Source organism: Platichthys flesus, chromosome 14 (genome assembly GCF_949316205.1).
Source record: "Platichthys flesus chromosome 14, fPlaFle2.1, whole genome shotgun sequence".
Classification (NCBI taxonomy): Eukaryota; Metazoa; Chordata; class Actinopteri; order Pleuronectiformes; family Pleuronectidae; genus Platichthys; species Platichthys flesus.
In genome coordinates, this window is record NC_084958.1 from 21417385 (window position 1) to 21431513 (window position 14129).

General features: G+C 46.6%; 2 protein-coding genes across 3 annotated transcripts; one reads left to right on the top strand and one right to left on the bottom strand.

Moving 5' to 3' along the window:
* Positions 1-374: 374 nt before the first annotated feature.
* Positions 375-3320, bottom strand: si:ch211-155e24.3 (uncharacterized protein LOC100150696 homolog). Of its 2 annotated transcripts, none has more exons than XM_062403832.1 (4): positions 2783-3320; positions 2016-2119; positions 1839-1938; positions 375-1662 (listed from the first exon to the last, which is right to left on the bottom strand). In XM_062403832.1, exons 1-4 carry the CDS (start codon positions 2994-2996, stop codon positions 806-808), a joined length of 1275 nt encoding a protein of 424 aa, XP_062259816.1. In that variant the 5' UTR covers positions 2997-3320; the 3' UTR covers positions 375-805. The 2 variants fall into 2 exon arrangements, with proteins under 2 accessions (XP_062259816.1, XP_062259815.1); XM_062403831.1 differs by having other exon boundaries at positions 2016-2122.
* Positions 3321-4936: 1616 nt separating this feature from the next.
* Positions 4937-13645, top strand: si:dkeyp-68b7.12 (rho GTPase-activating protein 30). Its single transcript, XM_062403772.1, has 14 exons — positions 4937-5032; positions 5576-5897; positions 6376-6478; positions 6585-6729; positions 6976-7058; positions 7587-7694; positions 7854-7972; positions 8064-8238; positions 8476-8573; positions 8729-8800; positions 8972-9712; positions 9909-10117; positions 10221-10804; positions 11252-13645. The coding sequence occupies exons 2-14, from the start codon at positions 5810-5812 to the stop codon at positions 12873-12875; spliced, it is 4149 nt and encodes a 1382-aa protein (XP_062259756.1). The 5' UTR covers positions 4937-5032; positions 5576-5809; the 3' UTR covers positions 12876-13645.
* The last annotated feature ends 484 nt before the right edge of the window (positions 13646-14129 follow it).

The window sequence follows — 14129 nt, forward strand, 5'->3', positions numbered from 1 at the left end:
TCGTCTAATGTAATCAATCATCTTAAAAGCTGAATTAAGTTCTTCATCTCTAATATTTAAATGATTTAATATTTTAATTTAATAAACTCATTGAAAGCAGCTCATGTTAACACTCAAATGTTGGTTTAGTGTTGAACTATGAGACAAAGGCTTTAAGAACAGCAGGATAAACGTTAGATCATTTACCAGGGTTTAGAAATGTAAACGTATATAGCTGTCAGGCAGCTATTTGGCTTCAGTTCACTTCTAACCATACTTCCTGTTTATTTAACAAGTTGTGTAACCCATTGAACAGATTAACACACACACACACACACACACACACACACAGGACGAGTGGCTGCTACGAGACGTTGAAAACACAGTAAACAAGACACAGTTTGAACCTTTAATCTAAATTAGATCTGTGAGGATTAGTCCATTTATCAATTAAATACATGTGTCTGTCAAATATTTGCTGCTTCATCTTCTCCTTTGTGAGGATTTGATGCTTTTCTCTGTCACGAATGATAAATAAATAAAATGTCTTTGGCTTTTGTCAGACGAAAAGAAAAACATTTGATCTGTGAGAAAATATGAGAGGAAGGTTATTGTTTCCTGACGCAACTAAACCACGGAGCTACAACACGAGACCATCAACATTAAATCATATGTTATAATAGTAAACAAACGTAATGAGTACAACAACAATAGAAATGACAAATTTGACAATTAAACCAGTTTTATCACTATGTATAAAAAAAAACAACATTTCTTGAAGTGACGAACACGGGAATCGAACGTGTATAAAAAGACCCGGTTGAGCTCAGTGCGCCGTCTTCTGGTGGGACTTGAGGCTGGAGCGCTGGGTGAAGCACTTCCCGCACAGCGCGCACTCGTACGGCTTCTCGCCGCTGTGCACCACGGCGTGGCGGATGAGGTTGCACTGCTTGGTGAAGCTGCGGCCGCACTGCAGGCAGCTGAACGGCTTCTCGCCCGTGTGACTCCTCAGGTGCTCCTTCAGCTGGCTGAACCTCATGAAGCTCTTGTCGCAGAAGGTGCAGCTGAACCTCTTCTCGCCGACGCCCGACCTCCAGGGCGTCCTCATCCTCCTCGCCAGGCTGAAGCCCCCGCGGGAGGAGGAGGAGGAGGAGGAGGAGGAGGCCGGGTTTGGATTCGGGTCCTCGTCTCTGCGCTGGTGCTGATGAGCGATGGAGCTGTGATCCGGGGAGTTGATCTGAGAGTTGAGTCCGTCCCCTGCTCGTCGACATCCAAACGTCCTGGACGCTCGTCTTTTCACTCGGACCAGCACGGAGTGGGACTTCCCTGCTGAGTAAGTTCTGGGCGCCACCTCCTCTGAATGAGGCCCCAGCCGCCCCCCCGCCGTGTAGGAGAAGCTGGGATCGGCTGCGTCCCCGCACAGACCGGACAACCACAGCGGATCGGGATCGACCACCGTCACGGACGCGTGGCACGAGTCGAGCGGCTCTTCCTCCCTCTCGTGTTTCACCACCAGTTCCGAGCCGCTCAGCTGCTGCTCCGGTGGCAAAGCGTCGCCCCCGGCCGGTTCCGGTTCAGGTCCTGGTTCCGCCGGGTCCTCGGCTGAGAGGTAGTGATCCACGAAGGCGTCGCTCGGCTGAGGTGTCGAGGATTTGAAACACGGGGACGGTTCTGCTGCAGAAACTAAAAACACAAAGGAGTGAGCGTCAGTTCTCTGAAGGGAACAAATAAAGATGAATTAGACAGTTAGTCAGTTAGGAGAGAGGAAGTAGACGAGGAAGTAGACGAGGAAGTAGACGTGTGATTGAAACCCTGAGGATCTTTGTGTGTGTGTAGCAGCAGTTTGTGTAGTCACTCACTCAGTTTGTCGTCCGTGTCGTTCCTCCACTCGTCCTCCTCTGCACACTCTTCTTTGATCTGCACATGTTGGGCTTCATCAGGAGCCTCCAGGTCGGTGCCCTGCAACACCAGCACAGACGTTATTCTCTCTCTCTCTCTCTCTCTCTCTCTCTCTCTCTCTCCTGTGCTCTTCTTACCTGCAGTGTTTGCTGTGAGGCCTCAGCTCCTCTCGGTGTGTCCCAGTCCATGATCTGAGTTTGTTTACTGAGAATCACTTTGACCACAGGAGAACATCGGTCCCCTGCTGGAGGAGAAACACACACACACACACACACACACACACACACACACACACACACACACACACACACACACACAGGATGTTTCAGCAAGTAAACAAACCAAGTTGATGGAGAGGACTCTCGTCATAGATATGCTCAGCCTGCTCCTCCTCAGCTCTCGCTCTCCTCTCCTTTTCCTCCTTCTCACCTCTCCTCCTCCTCGTCAGCTCTCCTCCCCCTCCCCATCCTCCTCGTCAGCTCTCCTCCCCCTCACCTCTCTACTTCATCCACACCTTTCCTCCTGGCAATTCAGCCTGCTCATCCTCTCCTCCTCCTCACCTCTCACCCTCCACTCACCTCTCCTCCAGGCCCACAGCCTGTTACTCTCCTCCTCACCTCTCCTCCTCCTCCTCCTCACCACCTCTCCTCCACCTCTCCTCACCTCTCCTCCGGGCCCTCAGCCTGCTCCTCCTCAGCTCTCTTCCTCACCTCCTCTCCCTCTCCTCTTCCTCACCTCACCCTCCTCACCTCTCCTCTTCCTCCCCATCCTCCTCCTAACCTCTCCTCCTCCTCCTAACCTCTCCTCCACCTCCTCACCTCTCCTCCGGGCACGCAGCCTGCTCCTCCTCACCTCTCCTCCTCCTCCTCCTCCTCTTCCTCCTCTTCCTCCTCCACCTCCTCACCTCTCCTCCGGGCACGCAGCCTGCTCCTCCTCAGCTCGGCCTCCATCAGCTCGCACTTGTTCTTCAGCAGCTCGATGTCCCTCCTGCTCCGGTTCACCTCCAGCCGCAGCACCGCGCAGCTGTCCTCCACTCGCCGGTTGATCTCCTCAACCGCCGCCTTGGCCAGCACCTCCATGACGGAGAGGAGCTGGTTCTGGAAGCCACAGCTCTCCATCGTCTCCCGGCTTCACCTCCTTCTCCTCCTGCTTCAGAAAATCGCTCAACGTGTGACTCCTCCAGGAGGAGAACGTGGACGGGTCCCGGTCACAGAAGCGTCAGGAGCCGGATGTTGTTTTCCGCGGATGTTGTTTTCCGGGGATGGCACCGAGGGATGAGGGAATATTCACCCTTACGCTTCGCACGGGCGGTGTTTGTCCCCGCCTGGCCTTTTACATCAATAACATTCTAACACCTTCTGTAACGTGAATAAAGCAAACGTCTCAAAGTCTGTGCGCTTTTTAAAAACACCGTGTTTCTCGTTCCGCTTCATTTCCGCCATCTTGGCACGTACCGGAAGTTAAAACGAGGTTACCATAGCAGCTGCCCGTTTCGTCAGTGGCAGTGTTACCGTAAATATGAAACTACACGCGCACCGTTAGAAAACATGCCCAAAAGCAAATGTATACTCAAATTCAAAAAGACTAATATATTAAAAATATTTATTTAGAGAAAGTTGACATGATTCCTCCCTCTTTTATAAATGTATTATTAAAATACATATTAATATTATTATTTATTGTTGATTTAATGAAACCCTGTATTATCATTATTATGATTATAATTTGTCTTTAAATCACATTTCCGCATGTACCATTGACATTATATAACATTATATTATAATTTTATTTAAATAGCAGTTATCTAAACAAGGTAAAAAAGGGCTTCACAAAATCAATGTAAAAAATGAATTAATAAAAATAAAAGCTGTTCAATTCAGTTTATTTTAAATTATATTTTGCATTCATAAGTGACACCAGTTTGAATTAATATTTATTTAAAAAAAATACATACGTATAAGAAAGTGCCACCAGTTTCTTAAAGATCAGACAACAGCTAAATTAGGTCAGCACAAGTAGCACAGAGCGCATTAAGTGACAGGAAGTGACAAAGCTGTTCCCCACAGATGCAAATAAGTGCAGGAAAGTAAACAGGAGAAAGATGCAACACACATATTCTGTGTATATGTATAAATTAAGTATATGCCCATTAACTGTAGTTATTTTTAGCGTAGTTCTGCTTCTGTGGCCATTTCACTTACTCAAAATACTGCGAACTCTGGAGAGCTGTGAAATCACATTTTAACAGGAACCTATACTGACTAAGTAAAAACATCCAGTATTAACTCCTGAATCTGCATGAGAGACTCCAATCTCAGTCGATCAAATACTCCAGAGTGAACTCCAGATGTTCACTGCGGCTGAATGTTGCAAAAACACAAAAAAGGTATTAAGATATTCAACTTTATAGTAAAAAGTATACACTACGACTGTATCTTTCATTCTGAAGTAGTTTTTCATAGTAATATTGTCCCTCAATCCCTGACGTCCCCTTTGAAAGCCAAACAATCCAGCTCTTCCTGAGGTTTTCCCAGTCAATATTTAATATGTCGTCCCTCCAGTGAGTTCTGGGTCAACACCAGAAATAAAGAAAATATGTAATAAGTTGTGGTGAGTACTTTTAACCCTCTTTTGTCTTGCTTTGTGGTGTTTTGTCTTTGCAGTAAACTCTGTTGTACAATACTGTGCGATTTTCTACTTTCTGTTGTGTCGTGATTTGCTGGGATCGGGTGGTACTTTGAAGTCACTTGTGTTATTTACTGTAGTGACTGTTTGCTTTGGTACCTTCTGATGCTTTGTGGTACTTTCTGTGAGGTACCTTGTTTTAGTTTGTGGTACTTTTGCAGGCTCTGTGTTGTCCATAAGTATCTAGTGATAAAAATTTGTACGTAGCCAAACACATTAGTCTTTGTCCGTGGCTGTATTGTCCTACATGTACATCTACTGTCCGTGTTCTTGTTGTCAGGGTGAATAACACACATGGGAAATGGATGCACTGGTTTCTCTTCTCTATCGGCAGAGGCGAAGAAACCTTGAGGCTCACACAGAGAGAAAGCACGAGAGAAGGAGACACACTCAGGAAGTTACCAGGGGAAGTTTAGTGGTTTCTTGCGTCATCATTATATGCTGCTTCTTGTGCCGATGCAGAGTGAAGGTAGGAACGCTCGCATTTCTTTCTTAACTTGTTCATTTCTCCCGACACTTGAAACTCTATCCTGGAGGTGGACGGAGAGGGAGGGAGGCCGGACTGAGGGAGAGCAGGGGCAGGTGTCAGGACGATGGAGGGGATGGGGGAGAGAGTTTGAATGTCTGTGTGAGTCTATGTGCTCAGGCTCGACTTCCGCTGCAGTGAACAAGAGGCCTCAATGGCTGTGACATGCGTCTGAGCAGAGCCGGCCTGTAGTGAACCCAGGCCTCGGGCGAGGGGGGGTCCGAGATTTGAGGTTTCTGTGTGTCCACCGGTCCAGGGTGACATTATGGTGTGAGTGGAGTGAAACAGTCAGCGGCTCTCTTCTCTGAATAGGAGAAGTAAAGAAGCAAGGGTGTGGCCTTTTATTCGTGGATAATGTGAGTGCATTGGGGGGGGAAGTGAAGAGCAACGTACGTGCACCGAGGATTCTGTGCCACCTGTTGTTTGACTTCTGGAGGAGAGTGATTTAGACACAAAAAGGAATGTTTGTTATTTGTCATGTTGCAGAGAGGACGACAAATGAAAGTATGTCCTAACACAACGACTCCAACGCAACGCCGCTCACAGAGGAAGCTGCCGACAACATGCACTGAAGTGGAGGAAGCAGCAGCTCGGTCGGATCCCTGAGATGTGCTCCACCTCGGCACTGCCACGTTAACCAGAGCCGGTGGAGTCGGTGTGACGGGTGACAAGCAGAGCGGCTCGGTCTGGATGTGAGGAGAACACTGCCGACAGGAAGAGATGCGAAGGGTTCGGAGAAGAGGAGGGAACAAAGAGAAGGTGTTTGGATGTGATCTGCTCGAGCACCTGAACGCCTCCTCTCAGGAGAGTGAGTAAACGGCTCCCGGGCCCAGAAACAGTCCAACTCCAATATACTGTGTTGTTTTCTGCTCCAGACACTAACTTTGTGTATAACTATGTCTTATAGAAAAGTCTGTGTATCCAGAGTAACCTATTTAATCACATTTTACAGTTAAAGTTAAAATAATCAAGGTCTACTGGAATGGATTTTCATTCAGTTAATTGTATATTCTCCCGAAGCTCCTTTACAAATTATTATCTAAATAAAAGAACATGAAAAACCTGCGCACCACCATATTGTCTCTAATGCTAATCTACATGGATGTGGCATTCAGGTGTTAACACAGGACAATAGCGAAATCAGGAACAAAGCCTATTTGGGTTTCTATGCTGCACGAATGAAAGATTGTAGATACACAACAATCAGAATCTATGTGTGTTCATATTTGTTGTTTTTGAATGAATCATGTTGTACCCGGGTCATTAACATGAGTCATTGGACACAGTTCCTCAGGTCTTACGTATCTGCAGTGAGTTCGTGGAGCATCATGGCATCGTGGATGGAATCTACAGGTTGTCTGGAGTGTCGTCCAACATCCAGAAACTCAGGCAAGTTGTGTGTGCCTGTGTGTGCATGTGTGTGTGTATGGGTGTGTGTGGCTCTCCTTGAACCTTTATCTGTGAATGTTAACACTTCCTGTTCCCCCGGCACCAGGGGGGAGTTTGAGAGTGACGGGAACCCAGACCTGAACAAGGATGTGTATCTGCAGGACATCCACTGTATCAGCTCTCTGTGCAAAGCTTATTTCAGGGAGCTGCCGAACCCTCTGCTCACGTACCAGCTGTACGACAAGTTCGCTGTGAGTAGCTCGGACACACAGACACAGCCCCCCCCCCCCCCCCCGTGCCCCTTGTAGGTGGAATGTTTCAGAAAGATCACAAGGGTGTATAGAACCGCCTCTGCAAAGACAGTATGTAAAAGTAAATTAGAGTAAGTCCAGATCCTCCCAGTGAACACAGACCAGCACGGACCTGATAAATGCAAAGGAGGATTTCCTACAGATGGAATATCCCCAGTGGGTTAAACTGGTCCCTCTGTGTGACAGGAGGCTGTTGCCATCCAGTTGGAGGAGGACAGGCTGGTGAAGATAGGAGATGTGCTGAAGGAACTTCCACCACAACATTACAGGTACAGTGCTGCACACTGACGGCCTCTTGTACTGATGGAAATGAACTAACATGCTGAGTAATGCTGACACCCAGTGAATATCCAGACACTTTAGTGACTTAATTTCTCTTCAAAGTTAGTTTGTACAAAATACACATGCAGGGAAGAGTCGGCCTGTTTGTTCATATGGTTAAAACTTCTCATATGGATAGATTTTATAGGAAAAGAAGATGCACATTAGACCTTAGATCTTAATCTGGGAAAACCCTGCATGCCATGACTTAGCCTTTTAGCAGTTTTTGACCAGCACGAGCTCTTCACCACCAAATACAAGACAAGCACTGAGCTAGAGGTGAACGCGTGACTCACCGAAAAATAGTGAACACATATCCCAGTTGACCAGAAAGGAACTGCTGGTTGTGTAACTGTGAATAACTGTTGACATGAATCATTATCTCGGTGTCGTGTTCACAGCTTGTTTCTCTGCCTCCGAGTAGAGGAGCGATGATCTGTTACTCCTGGTTCCACTGACTTCACTCTGTTCCTCAGGACTCTGGAGTTCCTGATGCGGCACCTCGTCAAAATGGCTTCATATTCCTCAGAGACCAACATGCACTCCAGGAACCTCGCCATCGTCTGGGCCCCCAATCTGCTCAGGTGAGCTGATATCAGTGGCCTGTTTAAAGTCTGCATTGTATACACATTCGATTTGACTCTATCTTGATTATTTATTTCATTATTAATTCCTTTCAGCATTTTCCAGTATAATCAGTTGTAAGCCACTCAATCAATCAATGGATCAATCTGTGTTTTAAGGTCAAAGGACATCGAGTCGACTGGGTTTAACGGCACGGCAGCCTTCATGGAGGTCAGGGTTCAGTCCATCGTCGTGGAGTTCATCCTCAATCACGTTCCTCAGCTGTTTCCTGAAGAAGGTCAGGGGTCACACACGCAAACAAACACACACACACACACACAAACACACGCGATTACCTCGGCCTCATCTCTTTCTTCTGCTGTACTCAGGTGATTCGGATGAGAGAAGGAAGTCCCTCCCCTCTCCATCAACAGCGTCCAATCCGGATGAGCTGTTTCTGAAGTCTGTTCCCACTCGGCTTGTCCACAGCTACGGGAACATCAGCCCAGGAGACGGCCCACAACCCATGAGACCCTACCATGCAATCATAGAGGGAACAGACAAGTGAGGAGAGCGTCCATTTCTCAGGAGAATCATTACATCACAATTCAGTTCAACAACATCAGCAAAAAGACGTAGTAGCACAAGGAGAAATGTAATACGAATAAAATGAGAAAAGAAAGAGAATCCAAAATGGAAATGATAAACACAGAAACGATATTATTCTATATATGTGGAATGTGTCAGAGAAATACAGATCAGATACAAAGCCTCTACCTGTGCATGTCTGTGCTCCCTCAGGAGGAAAGGATCTCTGAAGGGCAGGAAGTGGATGTCCATCTTCAACATCGGAGGACGATTCCAGGACACACGGAGACGAAACAAACACTCGGCTAAAGGTACAAAACCTGCTCATGACCATGAAGCCTACCCTGGTTTCTGTCTTTATAACATATATAGCTTGAGGGTCATGTTAATGTTGATCATCTTCCATGTGTTCCAATATTTCTTGATGTTTTATAGAATAACAGATTTATATATTTTTTTGTTTCAGAGAAAGACAGACCTGCCATGAGACCAGCAAGAAGCATGGACTCCCTCAGTATCCAGTCATATGTAAATGAAGGTGCTGCTCTCCTCACAAATCAAATGCAATAAATGTGAACTTATTACAATTACAATATATTGAAAAACAAAAGTCATAATATATGTAATCAACTGTGAAACTGATTTGTGAGTTAAACATAAGTAGAATTCGTGACCTTTGTGTTTAATTTCTATCTGTTTTATATTCCAGGTTCCAAACATCCTCCCCAGCCCCCTCCCTCCACCAACATGTCTCCCCTCGTCACCTCCTCCCCACAGCCGGGCTCAGAGGCCGCGGCACCTCCTGGTGGAATGGGGGGCAGTGAATACGCTGTGACGTACCGCAGAGGAACCGGGTGCGTGAGCGGGGGGACCCAGGGCACCTACACTGCTCTCGACCCTGAGGGCTTAGGGGTCACTGGCAGTGAGGGTCTCCAGTCCAGATCCCCGGGTCTCTCGACCAAGGCAGGTCGAAGAGCGGCCATGCACATCACAGGGCCCACCATGGTTACTGTGCCACTACACATCACCTCCAACCTGGCATTGGGGGTGCTGCAAGGGCGCGGGAGCGACCGGGTCATCCATCGTGGCAGGGATAAGGATGGAGGGGACAAGGTGGAAGGAAAGGAGGGAGAAGGAAAAGGGGAGAGGAAGAAAATCAAGAGGACGGAAATGAAGGTGGAGGGAGTCAGGAAGGTTAGAAAGGAGCAGACAGACGGGGGAGGAGTTGCGGACGTGGAGGTGAAAACAGTGGTGGAAGGTGGTGTTGGCGAGGAGGAGAGTGAGGGAGCAAAGGCCGAGAAGGAGGAAGAGGAGAGAAAAGGATGTAGAGGGGAGTCGGAGCTGGTGATGGTAGGTCGAAGTGTTTCCAGAGAGCGAGTCAACGCCAACACAGACGATGAAGATGCATCAAGAAACGACCAACAGGACGACAGGAGCAGTGACTACGAGGGTAAGTCCAGCCAGTTCAGGCACTGGATCACATTGACATTCAAGGTCAATGTAATGTTATGTGTAACACACTTGTAATGTGCAATGAACTGGTTTCTTTTAACCCTGTATTCTTTCAATTTGACTTTATTCTGTTGCTGGTGCAGTACGGTCTCTAGTGAACTCCTCTGTGATCGTAGCATGTGTTGCATTCACAGATATGAAAGATATGGAACTGGCTGATCCTCATCCAGAGGTGACCGAGCCGGAATATGTTAGTTTGCGCGAAGCGTCCGACATCTTGAACTCGACCGAGGCGGAGGGAGACGACCAGGGGATGTCTGGCTACGTTCAGGATAACTTTGAATTCCTGGACCACATGGACTGCTGCCCCATGGACCACATGGACAGCAGCAACTCATATCAGGTTTGTGTCGTATATTCTACACAGCACCATTGCCAGAGAGCCGGGAGTTGTTGATGAAGAACATGTTCTCTTTCTCTGTCTCCCTTCTCTCTTCATCTCTCAGGTGCACGAGTTCTCCGTCGAGCCTCCTTGTGACTCAGACGACGAGTATGAGGTCATGGTTCAAGCTCCGCCTCCCCCGGATCCTGCAGTGCAACATGTGCACCTGCAGCCGGGCCCTGAAACACGCACCCGGAGTCAAACCGAGTTCAAACCTCACAGGCCGCTGAGCCTCGACCTGCACCTGCGACACACTAAATCCCTCAGCCTGCCTTATATGACCTCACCTATCGACGGGCCGGACGAGTCCTGCTCTGAAGAGGAGGAGGAGGAGGAGGAAGACCACAGTGAGGAGGAGGATTACAGCAGTGACGAGGATGGATGCATGTTCGCTAAAAGCCTCCCCGCTGATTTCCTTTTAAAAAATCTGAGCGGGTATGAACTGGACACTGATAACGCCAGTAGACTTCCTGTTGACCAATCACCAAGCTCTGATGATTCTGAGGCGTCACACCCTAAAGAACCGACCCCCGGAGACCAGGAGCGAGAAGAAGAGATGGATGAAGAGGAGGGAGAAGGAAAACAGATAGTGAAGAGCGAAGAAGTAGAGGAAGATCATCAACAAGAAGATCAACCAGAAAAACAAAGGTGACAACATCTCCAACTTTCAAAAATATCTCAAAATACATGTAACAAATCATCTGAGGTCATATCAGTGACATTATGTATTAGCATTTAGTACCTTGCTCAAGGACACTTCAGCATATGGAATGGGGAAGACTGGTGTTGAACCACGACCTCCTGGTTCGAGAACAACCCGTTCTACACCCTGAGCCACAGCCATCCCAAAGTAACTGTTAAAAATGTAAACTAGAAAATCTTGTTGACATAGAATATGAGGCTCAACACAAAATTACCACAAATAACACAAAATAAACAGATTCCAAAATTACATAAATGTATGTCATAAAAAAACGGGCATCCACTCTTTTCTAAATAAGTCCAGTGAAATCTAATATTACAAATCTTCACCTGTTTATCTTCTTCTTCATGCTCAGTTATCTCTTAACTGCTTGTCACTGGTTCTATTTGCAGTTTGGCAGCAGAAGAAGATCCCGACATCACGGAGGAAGTTCAAAGTGACAAAGAAAAGCTGTGTGATTCCGAACCCTCAACATCCAGCTGTGAGAAGACAGAGAAACTCATCACTATCAAGGCTGAGGAGGAGGAGGAGGAGGAGGAGAAGGAGGAGGAAGAGGAGCAGGAAGAGGAGGAGGAGGAAGGGGAGGAGGAGGAAGAGGATGATAATCTTCCCACTGATTATCCACCTTGTCACACAGATTCCTGTTACACACAGGAGACGGGTGATGGTCGGATGGAGGAGAGTGGAGGTCATCCTGGAACCTGTGATGAAGAGGAGAAGGCAGAAAAACACACTGACAGGGCAGAGGACCGGAGGGTAGAAAAAGAGACAGAGACGACATGTCAAGAAATGGGTCTGGAGAAAAATCAAGAGGATGAGAACATGTTGGAAAACCCCAGTGAAGAGGATGAAGAGGGAACAGCTGGTGATGAAGAAGAGAAACAGGAAGGTGGCAGAGAGGAGGATAGTGTCATTTGTAGCAGAGAAGTTTGGGAGGAACTTGAGGATGTGGTATGTGAAGTGATCGAGGAGGGGGAGAAGGCTCTGATGGAGGGGGAGAGAGCTAGAGAGCAGGAGGAGCAGGAGGAGCAGGAGGAGCAGGAGGAACAGGAGAAGCAGGAGGAGCAGGAGGAGCAGGAGAAGCAGGAGGAGCAGGAGGAGCAGGAGGAGCAGGAGGCGCGGGATGTGAAGGGATCAGGAGAAAAAAGAGAAGAAGAGGATGAAGGAGGAACAAACAAGACAGAAGGTAGAATAGAGGTCGAGAAGCTCACAGAGATGCACGGAGAGTCTGAGGAGAAAGAGACGAGTAAACTTCAGGTGAAGGAGGCAGCCATTGAAGAGAGTCAGCATCACGACAGAGAAGATGAGGCCACAAGAGAGAAAGAAAACAGGACGAACGATGAAGAGGCCGCTGATGAGCAACGCAGAACAACTCCCAACGCCAGGTCTGATGTCAAAACCCTCAAGTGTGAGGAGAGTGACAGAAGCCAAGGAGAAGGAGGCGGAGGAGGAGGAGGAGGAGGAGGAGGAGGAGGAGGAGGAGGAGGAGGAGGAGTTGGCAGGAAGCTGGTTATCTCCCAACACCCAAAGGTTTACCAGGCGAGAGCTGTGCCAGTCGTGCCCCCAAAGCCTCAGCACTGCAGATTCACCGCCATGACCCTCCGGCAGCAGCAGCAGCAGCATCACCACGAGCAGCACCACCAGCACCACCAGCAGCACCAGCACCAGCAGCAGCAGCAGCAGCAGCAGCATCACCACCAGCAGCACCAGCAGCACCAGCAGCACCAGCACCAGCAGCAGCAGCAGCCACTGCAGAGAGAGCAGGGAGGTGCAGATGGAGGAGGAGAAAACCCCCCGAGAGTCCAGCCGGAGCAGGAGAGGGTCATTGCAGGGGAGCAGGGGAAGGACGGAGCCAGGAGGGAGATGGAGATGAGGAAGGACGGGGAGGACACGAGCAGAAACAGTCCCGTCAGCATGTGTTTCGATGAGGCCGTCGCCATTGCAACCATGAGGCGAGGGAAGGAGAGGGGGAGCGAGAAGGAGAGGTCGAGGGACCGGGGGGGCGAAGTGCTCTGAGCCAGTATCGAGATTTAAACAGATTTTTACGGTTTTCTTTTTCTTTTTACATACGACATAAAAGTTTGTCTCGTTCTTTTACTGAATTCTGTTTATTTCAGTACAAATTACAACAACTGTATTGACTGTCAGATGATGTTTGAGTTGTGTTTCTGACACAAACTAACTTTGATGTGCAGCCGGAAAACTTGTAGGTGTTTTAAATATTGGGGAATGAGATGGGGGCGGGGGAGGTCCCTGACTGGACTCAATTTAGAACTGATGCAATTATATGGTAGGAATAATTGAAAAACTGCAGTTACCTGATAGTGCCTTAAACAAAATATAGAAACTTGTAGAAAACACGAATGAGACAGGATTAAAGCTGAAGTTTTGCCATAACAAGTTAGATATGAAATATTATTCAAACCATCTGGATAAATTGTTATTTTTTTAATATATTTAAATACCAAATTTTCATAGAGTCTTTGGAAAACAGAACATTGCAACATTGGATAACTCGAATTAGATCAGAATAAAATATTTGAAACTTAAATCTAACTCTTGTTAGCACTAGTTATCTAATTATACAATACTTTGTAATTATATAAAGTATATGTATATATACAGTATATCTATATTTATGTATACTGTATTTGTATAAAGAAAATGCCAGAAAGTTAAATGGTAAATTTGAAAGAGTGGGGATAATGGATGGAATGTATCATTTAAGATAAATATGATGTCTGAGGAAATGTGTTTGGATTATGTGAATAAAATGATGTTTTCAAGATTGTTGTTGTTATTTTTACATTTTCACACAACTTTGTTTCTGAACTTTATTTATTTGAATTTAATTGGAACAAGTATCACATATAGAACAAGAATTATAGAGCCTGGAAATCCAAAGTAATATTCACTGAAGTTAAAGTTCTTTTAAACGTTCCTTCCCACGACAAACATCACACATCTGGAAAATAAACTGATTATTCAATTTTATTTGATGCGTTTAAAATATATTTTTATTAATCTTTCTCTAGCAGCATTTCGTACAGGGATGTACAAAAGTAAATAGTTTCACATTTTATTGTTTATTATAAAGAACTTGAGGGAAAAAGTCTCTGAATTAATGACTTAACTATCTCTATGTGAATTTAGACCAACATTTTTTATTTTTTTATCAGTTAAATTTCGAGGGGAACTATGAAGAGAACTTCATTTTTGTATTTATGTTATTGTATTTTCTCACAGGGGAGAATTTTGTGATTCGCGTCT

Coding starts and splice junctions, on each gene's coding strand:
- si:ch211-155e24.3 (XM_062403831.1), bottom strand. CDS start 2,996: ATGGAGAGCTGTGGCTTCCAGAACCAGCTCCTCTCCGTCATGGAGGTG. Junction 2,123..2,782: donor GCTGCGTGCCCGGAGGAGAG/GTGAGGAGGTGG, acceptor TTTCTCCTCCAG/CAGGGGACCGATGTTCTCCT. Junction 1,939..2,015: donor CCTCACAGCAAACACTGCAG/GTAAGAAGAGCA, acceptor CTGGTGTTGCAG/GGCACCGACCTGGAGGCTCC.
- si:dkeyp-68b7.12 (XM_062403772.1), top strand. CDS start 5,810: ATGCGAAGGGTTCGGAGAAGAGGAGGGAACAAAGAGAAGGTGTTTGGA. Junction 6,730..6,975: donor AGCTGTACGACAAGTTCGCT/GTGAGTAGCTCG, acceptor TCTGTGTGACAG/GAGGCTGTTGCCATCCAGTT. Junction 9,713..9,908: donor CAGGAGCAGTGACTACGAGG/GTAAGTCCAGCC, acceptor TTGCATTCACAG/ATATGAAAGATATGGAACTG.